We start from the raw sequence: 9,605 nt of genomic DNA, 5'->3' as shown, positions 1-9,605 counted from the left end.
AAAGGAGGTCTGATCCATGGCACAGGCTGATCCATGGCTCAAATCCCACCCCCTGCTCCCTTTCCTTCCTCACACACCGTCCCTGATGTGATGGGGCAGAAGCTACAAGTGCAGAGAGCCCTGAGCAGCCCAGGCATCCTCAGTGAATTAACCAGGAGGGCTCTGAGCCCTTGTCTGGCTCGATGCTTTTGCAGCATCAAAAGGCAGGACAGAGGGAAAAATAAAAAAAAAAAATCTCTGTTCTGCCACTGTGAAAGAGTCACTCACAGCACAGCTCTCTGGGTGGCACTGCAGGAGAGAAAATTGGCTGTGGAGGGGGTTGTCCAAGCAGAAACAGCAAAATAAGCCTTTCTCTGCTTCCTCCATGCAAAGGGTTAGGTTAGGACAGTCCTCCTGGCCGGTTTATCTATTCAGTTTGATTTATTTTTTCCCTTTTTTTAATCCAGCACAGCTTTTCAGGCAGAACTTGATTTGTTATTTGTTTTCAAGCAGAAAAAGAGCCATACCCCAACAATCATGGAATAGCCTGTGGGCAGGGACCCTCAAGGATCATCCAGTCCAACTCCTGGCCCTGCACAGGACACCCCAACAATCCCACCCTGTGCCTGAGAGCGTTGTCCAAACCCTCCTGGAGCTCTGGCAGCCTTGGTGATGTGCCCACTGCCCTGGGGAGCCTGGTCAGGGCCCAACCATCCTCTGGGGGAAGAACCTTTTCCTGAGATCCAACTTAAACCTCCCCTGACACAGCTCCAGCTGTTCCCTGGGGTCCTGTCCCTGCTCATCCAGAGCAGAGATCAGAGCTGCCCCTTGGCAGGAGCTGCAGCCCCCTGAGCTCTGCCCTCAGTCTCCTCTTTTCCAGGCTGAACAAGCCAAGTGCCCTCAGCCACTCCTCATATGACCCCTCCAGACCCTTCACCATCTTCACAGCCTCCTTTGGACACTCCCTAACAGCTTTATATCTTTCTTATTTTGTGGCTGCCAAGACGCTCCAGGTTAGAGGTGAAGCTTCACATCAGGACGTGCCACCACGTAGCTCCAGCTGCTGGAGCCTCCAAGGGCTTGCATGTTCCTCCCTGAGATCCCACTGCTTCCCTCCCCAGCCTCCCAGTGCCCTGGTGAGCTGTGAGGCCCCCTCTGCCTTACCCTGAAGAGTTGAAACCAGAAGAGTTCATGGCAGCTTTGGAGTTGCTCTGGGCTGTGCCGGGGCTGCTGGCATGGAGGGCACTGCCAGGGGACGAGGGCCTGCTGGAGTTCCCTGGGGAACACGATGATGTTACTGTGTGTGAGAAAGCACAATAAGACTGGGCTCTCCTCCTCCTGCCCAGGACAGCCCAAGCCCAGACATTCCCACCATATCCTGTCCCCATCCTGTTGTCCCTCTGATTCTCTGCCTGCCCTGCAGGGGCTGTGCCCCAGCCATGGGGAAAGTGGGGGACCCCAGGACTGCTCCCTGGGGCCCTTGGTTTCTACTCCTATTCCTGTTTCTATTCCTACTCCTATTCCTATTCCTACTCCTATTCCTATTCCTACTCCTATTCCTACTCCTATTCCTACTCCTATTCCTATTTCTACTCCTATTCCTATTCCTACTCCTATTCCTATTTCTACTCCTATTCCTATTCCTACTCCTATTCCTATTCCTACTCCTATTCCTATTTCTACTCCTATTCCTATTTCTACTCCTATTCCTATTTCTACTCCTATTCCTATTTCTACTCCTATTCCTATTTCTACTCCTATTCCTATTCCTACTCCTATTTTTCCTCCTATTCCTATTTCTCACTTCTCAAAGGAGATCTGACACTCTGACCCACCCCCAGGCACTCCCCTTTGCTTGGCTCCTATGTGTGTCTGACTCCCAAACCTAAGCACCCCACTAAAATTTGCCCAGGCTTATCCTGGGAATGTCTTTATCCCAGCCAGGAGAAAGCCTCAGCTGTTCTTGTCCCGGGCACACCAGTTATATGGGGACACTTTCCCTGGCCAAACCCAAGGGTCTTATGAAGAGTGTCCTGCAAATGTGACCCCGAAATCAAGCAGTCAGGGAGCAAGGGCAGAGGGAGGAGGGCAGGAAGGCGGAGTGGGACAGGATTCCCAAGGCTTACCAGTCCCAGGCATGGTGCTGTGCACTGGATTGACAGAGAGGGGCCCCAAGGACCCTGAGGTAGAGACCTGGGGAGAGACAGAAGCAAACAGTGTTTGGCACTGAGTGTATAAATCCCATAATGCCACTCCTTTCACATTCCCTTTGGAGTGTGCTGGCTCCCAGGCACACTTATCACTGACATCACGGATATTTCTATTCCCACTCTGGTGCAGAAGCACCATTCCCATACCCAGGGCCACAAAAAGAAACCAGAATTAGCTTTACACATCGCTGGCACCTTCTACATCCATCTGAACTCATGAACCAGCATTGGAAAAGCCTGAAATGATCCAAAGCAAGCCAAGATCCCGTTGCAGGAGCCACTGCCCTCTGGATGTTCTGTCTGACACTTCCCAACTCCCTCTGGTCCTGGGCACAAATAATCCCGTGTCCTTGAGGGAGCTGTGGATGGGTGGGAATTCTCAGGAATTTGGGAGCTGCAATCCCAGCCGGCCTGGGGCATTTGTTGTTCAGTTGGATACTGGAGGCAGCTCAGGGTGGCTGATGAGCAAGGGGCTCATCCCAGGGAAACAGGGAGATTATTCACCCGAGCTGCAGCTTTGAGAATCCACGGCTTGCAAGCAGCGCTTTGTGCGTGTGAGCTCGGCCCCAACGTGTTGTGCAACAAGTGGCCAAACTCCTTGGGATGTTTTCCTGCCTTCCGAGGGATAATTCCAAAGCCCAGAAGATTTCAAGATAAAAAGTGTCGCCGGTGAACACAGACTCTCCCTCCCACTCACAGCACTCGCAGCGCTGTAGGGAGGTTCCTGCCACCTTTAAATGTCAAAGCAACCAAGCAACCACTGAATTAACCAGCAGAAATGCAACAGTAGCTCGTTATCCACTGACAGTGGATTACAAGGACACAGCTTTCAACAGCTCTCACAACATTTTCCTCGTCTTTTCCCCATCCTCCCTGGCAGTGGAAATACACTTGCCAGAATGTGACTGTACCACACGAGAGAAGGACAATCAGCACTAATTAAGTGTATTCCGTGTTCCTGCACAGATGTAAAACAACAGACTGATGTATAAACAGTTACCACTGTGCTTCAGAGTTAACAACTAAATTGATAGGAGTGGATGTAATTCCCAAACTCTGGAATGCTGATATCTCCTCCATTAACTTTGGAAAGGTTTTCCTTACCGGTCTCGTGGGGGAAGGCTTTGGGATAGCATTCCTATTTAAATAAATGATCCTACAATTAGACTAAACTGTTCCTTCTGGGAAACTTGCATTTTCTTTCTACTGTTTTCAATAATAGAATAAAAAAAATAAATGTTCTGACTGAGATTCCACTTGAGTTGGGATGTTGATTACACGCCCGGTCCATGGCTATCCCAGGACACTGCTGCAGGTGCAGCTTCCCACTGGACTGTGGGATCAGGGAATACAAGGAAATGTCCTTTTCCTGCAGACCCTTCTGCCTCCCCACACCCCACAGAAGTCCTGAATCCCCAGTGTCTCACCAGTCTGGAGTTGTAGATGGGTGATTTGATGGGGGATGGCATCGGGCAGCTGATCCGCTTCTCCTTCTGGCGCCGGTTGCAGAACCAGACCCGAACCACCTCCTTTTCCATGGAGAGCTGCTCTGCTATCAAGGATATCTCCTCTGAACTGGGCTTGGGGTTCTGCTGAGAGAGGCAGGAGGTCAAAGCAAGCCCCAGAGAGCTGCACCCTAAAGCATCAGTGTCTGGTGCTGGCAGGGCAAGGGTGGGGCTGGCTGCGAACTGGGGAGGGGAGAAAACCTGCTCCTAAGACAAAGGGTAAATATTTGAGTGAGAGATCATGTTCTGTGAACCAGATTCCACAGCAAGTCTCAAGGAATCAGTGTGGGATGAGTCACCTGTCCCTGCTACTGCACCAAGCCCCACACTCTTCAAACAGCCCCTAAACCACTGCTGGGGGGCACCTGGAGCCTGGTGGTCTTGTCAGCCACCTCTCAGGTTGTGCACCCGCCTGCACCACCTCAGAAAAGCCACTGCCTCCCTTCCCTCCTCCAGCCCTCCTTTACAAAGGGAAATAACAGCAGCTCGTTTGTTTCCTGGTGCGTTTTGACAGCAGTTTTAGCTCTGCGGGGGTTTGATCCGAGTTGGAGACTTGAGGGTCAAAAAACCCCCGGCTCAGAGGTGCCAAGTTCCCATTTCAAAGGACGCCTTCTACCAGCTGAAAATGAGGTGCCAAAATGATCTGAGGGTGGCTGAGCAAATTTTGATATGAGGGAGAAGCCAAAAAAAAAAAAACCACCAAAACCACAAGGGCTGATCAGAAACAGTTTTGATGAGAAATTTTCAATGCACAATTTAGTCCTGCTGATTAAAGCTCTGTTTGCTTTCTGTAGTGATTTTTCCTTGGAATTCTTGATGCTGAAAAAGCAGAAGGCTCCCCTTCTGGATGGTTTCAGCAGCAATATTTGGAGCAACCGTGGTCTTACAACAGCTGCCTAATGGGGCATCGTGGCCCCCGAGCTCCTGTGACACAAACCTGCAGCTCAAAAAGAGAAGAGGTGGGTGCAGGAGATCAGCTTTGGCTCAGTGGGTGATAGTGGGGAAAACGTGGTGACAAAATTGTAATTCCCTTAAAACAACATTTCCCAAGGAGATAACGGGGAATTTCTTTGGTTTTAACACTTTCCCTGTTTTAACCCCTTCGGGCATTTTCTAACCTGCTTTCACAACAAACCAAAAGAGATGCCTTTTTTTTTTTTTTTTTTAAGAGGATTTGGTGCTACCACGACCTAGAAAACACTGAACTCAGAGAGAGTTCACAACACACGGGAAGATTTCACCCTCACATCTTGGAATCTCTTCTCCAGCGTGGAGCGAATGTTGGTCTCGATGCTGGTTCTCTTCTTCCTTTTCCGTCCAAACATCTCGTTCACTGAGGGGTAGGAATTGGGGGTGCTCATGGAAGAATCCAAAGGAGCAGATTCTGAGGAAAGAGGGAGAGAAAAAAAGAGATATTCAAGGAGATGATGAGTTATTTTCCTCCCTAGATCCTTTCTGTGCACTGAGGCACCTCCTAAAGCACATAAAGTTTTCCTGCAGTGTAGATCCTTCCTCTGATGAGGATCAAAATTGCTCCAAGGGCCCCAAATCCATCAACGAGCTTGTCCAAATCAGGGAAGAAAGAGGAGTGCTAATATTTTAATCCACACACTGCTTTTCCTTTGTGCAGCCTGATTTCCAGCCTGCCCTGATGGGGGATTTTCCAGTGGTTTAATTTCACACAGTTAAAGATGTTGGCTAAACCACTGGCATAAACCAGTCAAGATCAGTCTGCAGAGGACACCAGCCCAGTTCTGTTGCCACTGGGGATTCCCCTGTCAGTGATATCTCCCTTTTCTAATCCCAGCTCATGGGCTGATCTCTGAGTACCTTGATTTCCTTCCCATTCTTTCCAGTTTACACAGGGTTGAACCGATTAACCTTTTCCCGGAGATCCCTGGATGAATTCTCTCACCCTGGTGGCGTTTCTGCCCCTCATGTCACCCACCTGCATCACTCAGCCACTTCTCCAGCAAGGGTTTGAGCTTGCACATGTTCTTGAAGCTGAGGTTGAGGGCCTCGAAGCGGGAGATGGTGGTCTGGCTGAAGTCGTTGCCGTAGAGCTTCCCCATGGCCAGTCCAACATCCCCCTGCCAGGGAAGACCCAAAGCACACCATGAGCTCGGGAAAGCCCCTGGCAGGTCCCTGCTGTCACACCCCCTCCGGGCTCAGCCTTGTTTCCATGACCCACCTTTCCTGAGAAAACAGCTTCCTTTCCCCACAGGGATCTGCCCCACGCCCCACTTATTGGAGGAGGTGCAGATCAGGAGGTAATCAAAGTTTTAGGAAGGGTTTGTCTCTTGGTGTGTTTGGAAGGGGACGCTGCAAAATGAGCCAAACTGTGTCTAACCCAGCCCTTCCACCAGCACCCCCCCAGCCCAACCTGGCCCCACCAGCAGCCACCCCACCCGGGAGGGTTCACCTGTGTGAACCCCAGCTTGATCCGCCTTTGTTTGAAGGTCTTGGCAAACTTTTCCAGCTCCTCCAGGTCACTTGGCTCCTCTGATGCCCCCGAGGGGGTCAGGTGCTTTGCCACTTGCAAATGCTGGGGGACATCCAGGTGGGGTTCAACCGACGAGCCAGGGAGCCCAGAACGACCCACAGCCTGCAAAAACAACCCCCAAAAAAGGGATGTTCAGAGGCACAACGACAGGAAAACCCCCAATTTTCTCTCCACGAAGCAGCACCCTGTGGGTGGGGGTTACCTGTGATGCCAGGCTGGGCCCTGGCTGGGAGAGGAGGAGGCTGCCCTGCTGCTGAGGGAAGGAGAGGAGGTTTGGCTGCAAAGCTGAGGAGAGAAAAAGGAGACACGTCTGGTCAGAGCAGCTCCTTCATCAGCTCAACATCCCTGCCCAGGAAAGGCTCGTGGAGCTCTGGGTGTTCAGCTCCATTAATTAGTTCTTGCTCAAAATACAGGAATTTCAGCCATTACCAAAGTGTTCTGACTCTGAGCTGGATTAGGAGAAAGAAAAGGTTCTTCTCGTGGCTCTTCAGCCTGAAAGGGATTATTACAATAATTATATAAGTAAAATATCTCATCTACTGATCCCTGTGTGGAGCTCATTACCCTAAGGCTGAACCAGAGCTTTTTATAGAACTCTGACTTTGATTTTAGGTGCCAAGCAGCAGAGAAGTCACTCCATCCTTCATGGGGATCTCTCCCAGTGCTTAATCATTGCAACTGTTAGAAAAATGTACATCTTATTTCCAACATAAGCTCTTCTGACTCCCAACTTTCAGCCACTTGATCTTGCTAAAAAAAAACCCCTGATCCTACAGTTAATCTCATGAGCCCTCCCACTCTGCTTTCTATTACACATTTCATTTTCAAGTGTCATTTTGAAGCCCTCTGACCCTTTCTTTTCTACCCTACTGTATTTCATATAAATTGAATTTCTTTCAGAATATATGAACTGGCACAAAAATGATGAAAGGGAAAAAGGAAGGGAAATCTATAAACCCAACAAAAACTAGTATTTATGGAGCCTGTGTAATTGTTTAGCTGACAAACTGCCAAGTACAAGCCCATATCTCTTACAGGGAATGTCCTACAGGACTAAGTTGTGTAGTTCCCTAGAAATTTAGTTTGGATCAAGTCCATTGTGAGTGAAACCTATGGAATGTAGTGAGGATTTATCACCTCTCTTGAAAGACTCAATATATTTAATTGATTTTAACTGACAATTACAGGGAAATCCAGAGAAATTTATGGACTTCTGTTAATAAATAGGAAAACAGATAATCTCCAGAATCAATCTCTCCCCCTTTCTCTTTTTCTGCCTTTTCTTGTTTAATTTAGCTCTGATGTGCACTGTCCCCTTTATTTATTTAGGTTGGGGTTTCAATGAGCCTTCCCTAACTGCTGGAACAACTTTGAATTTCAAATGCAGGCTGGTAATGAGGTGCACATTTTTAACAGAGCAGGTAATTAATCACAGGAATGGCTTGCCTAGGGACATGGCAGATGCTCTGTCATTTGGAGTCTTTAAAATCATGATTGAACACCTCGGTGAAAGCTGAGCTGGAGCTCAAATGAAAATTATGGGCTGGATTCAGGAATCACCGGTCTGACAGCTGAGGAGATTGAGGCTCTTTGCACAAGATGAAGACTTCAGCAGCAATATTTTGACTGACAGCATTCCCAGCATCTCCCTGGCTGCTCATTCCCACCTTCAGAGCACAGAGCTCACAGGGCTGCACAGGGAATCACGTCAGGGCACGAGGAACCACAGCTGGGAATTTCTCTGGCTTAAAACCGGCTTTGAAACAGAAAACCTGCACTGAAATCCTTGGAAAGGCTGAGCCCCTTTGGCCATAAAATCCATGGATTGAGGTGTCCATCAGTCAGAACTCAGGAAACACTGAGGGTGTTCCCCTGATGGCTCCAGGGACAACTTCAGGAATATTTTGTGCATCTCTTCAGCAGGAAGAAAACTCCTCCTGTGTCTGTACCAAAGAACTAATTCCACAAAACCAAGCTGTGCCTTCCCTTTCACTCCCCAGTGGCTGTGCATGGACACAGCAAAGGATCATTAAAACCTGGCAATCACTTATGCAAATGCAAGTGCTCCTGCACAAAAATCCAGCTCCTGGCCAAAAAAATCCAGTCTTGAGCAAGTCTGGAACTGGAAGGAGTCACAGCCAAACAAGTGGTCGTCTGTGGGGGGTTAAAGCTGCCAAAAAAGTCACTCAACAGAAGAAATTCTAACCTATAAAAGGCAGCAAGTTCTGCTTTGAAGTATAATATATTTATTATACCCAAATAAAAGCAGGCAACAAGCAACAGATTGTCCTGACCCTATTTCAAACAAACTATATTCAAGATTATTAGTAAATACACATCAAATAGTTCCTTTATACATCACTCAGCATCACTTGGCAGAGAGAAGAGTTTATGTGCTGCCAATAAGAAATAAAATTCCCATTTGCCTACACCCAGGGTATGTACCAGTGGATTTGAGCTGCAGAGATTTAAGGGTTTCATTCTGAATTTTGGTTCAGACAGAGCGAGCTCTGCGCTGGACTAAATCAAAAATACAAGCCAAGGACCTAAATCACTTTGTGTCTGCGGGGTGATGGATCAAAGCCCACAAGCAGCAGCAAAGATCCTCCCTGGCACGTCTGCATCCCTGGAGAAACGCCATAAAAAATATCAGGGGTAAAACCAGGACCACAGGGACTTTCTCCAGTGCTGGGTCCAGCCCTCAGTCCTTTCCCGGAGCCGTGTTCCAGCAGCAGTTGGATCTCTCCTGCCCCACGGCAGCTCCAGAGCTCCCTCTCTCCTCCCCAGGTTGCTCGTGGCGGGGTCAGACCTGCTCGTTCTCCTGCCAGCGCTGCCCTGCAGCTCCTTCCCGGGATTTACCTCCCTCCAAGGTCCTTCCCGAGATCAGCTCAACCTCTGCTCGGTTTTCTGGGAGAACCCAAGAGCGGGAGGGAGCCCAGGCAGGCTGGGATTGCTCCCCAGGGAGCAGCTCCTTGCTGCGTTGCTGGAACCCGGCCGCTGTCCCGAATTCCCGGTGGGAATTCAGCCTGGCCCCAAGGTGGCACTCTTGGAGCGCACAAGGCGCGGGTGCCAGGAGCATCTCCAGGCCTGGACCCTTCCACGTGGATCTGGGATCATCCCCGGCGTGGGAACAGCCCGGGATGGGTGGGAAGCATCGGGTACCACGGGGGAACAGGCTGGGAAAACCCAGCGGGCTGGTTAAAAGCAACACCCCTTGGGAAGAGAGGTTTTTCCTAGATATTTATCTGCTTATAACGATACCCATTTGGGCTTTTATGGCTCTTACCTTGTTGTCCTGCCTGAGACTGGGACAGAAGGAATTGGGGAACTGACTGCATGTGCCCAGGAAGCAACACCAGCTGCTGCAGGGTGTGGAGGGAGCTCATATCCTATGGGAAAAAAAGCAAA

General features: G+C 49.5%; 1 protein-coding gene across 1 annotated transcript in view; it reads right to left on the bottom strand.

Moving 5' to 3' along the window:
- Positions 1–1,139: 1,139 nt before the first annotated feature.
- POU2F3 (POU class 2 homeobox 3) overlaps positions 1,140–9,605 on the bottom strand; it is a 39,791-nt gene continuing 31,325 nt past the window's right edge. The window contains exons 6-13 of the mRNA XM_039388326.1: positions 9,484–9,586; positions 6,400–6,482; positions 6,117–6,299; positions 5,643–5,784; positions 4,942–5,078; positions 3,617–3,778; positions 2,106–2,172; positions 1,140–1,276 (exon numbers count right to left, since the gene is read on the bottom strand). Coding sequence (XP_039244260.1) covers positions 1,140–1,276; positions 2,106–2,172; positions 3,617–3,778; positions 4,942–5,078; positions 5,643–5,784; positions 6,117–6,299; positions 6,400–6,482; positions 9,484–9,586 — 1,014 coding nt within the window. The remainder of the gene's footprint in view (positions 1,277–2,105; positions 2,173–3,616; positions 3,779–4,941; positions 5,079–5,642; positions 5,785–6,116; positions 6,300–6,399; positions 6,483–9,483; positions 9,587–9,605) is intronic.

Source organism: Pipra filicauda, unplaced genomic scaffold, assembly GCF_003945595.2.
Source record: "Pipra filicauda isolate LSUMZ 115617 unplaced genomic scaffold, ASM394559v2 scaffold630_size309391_pilon, whole genome shotgun sequence".
In the NCBI taxonomy this organism is placed as follows: domain Eukaryota; kingdom Metazoa; phylum Chordata; class Aves; order Passeriformes; family Pipridae; genus Pipra; species Pipra filicauda.
This window is presented reverse-complemented; position numbering and strand designations above follow the sequence as displayed.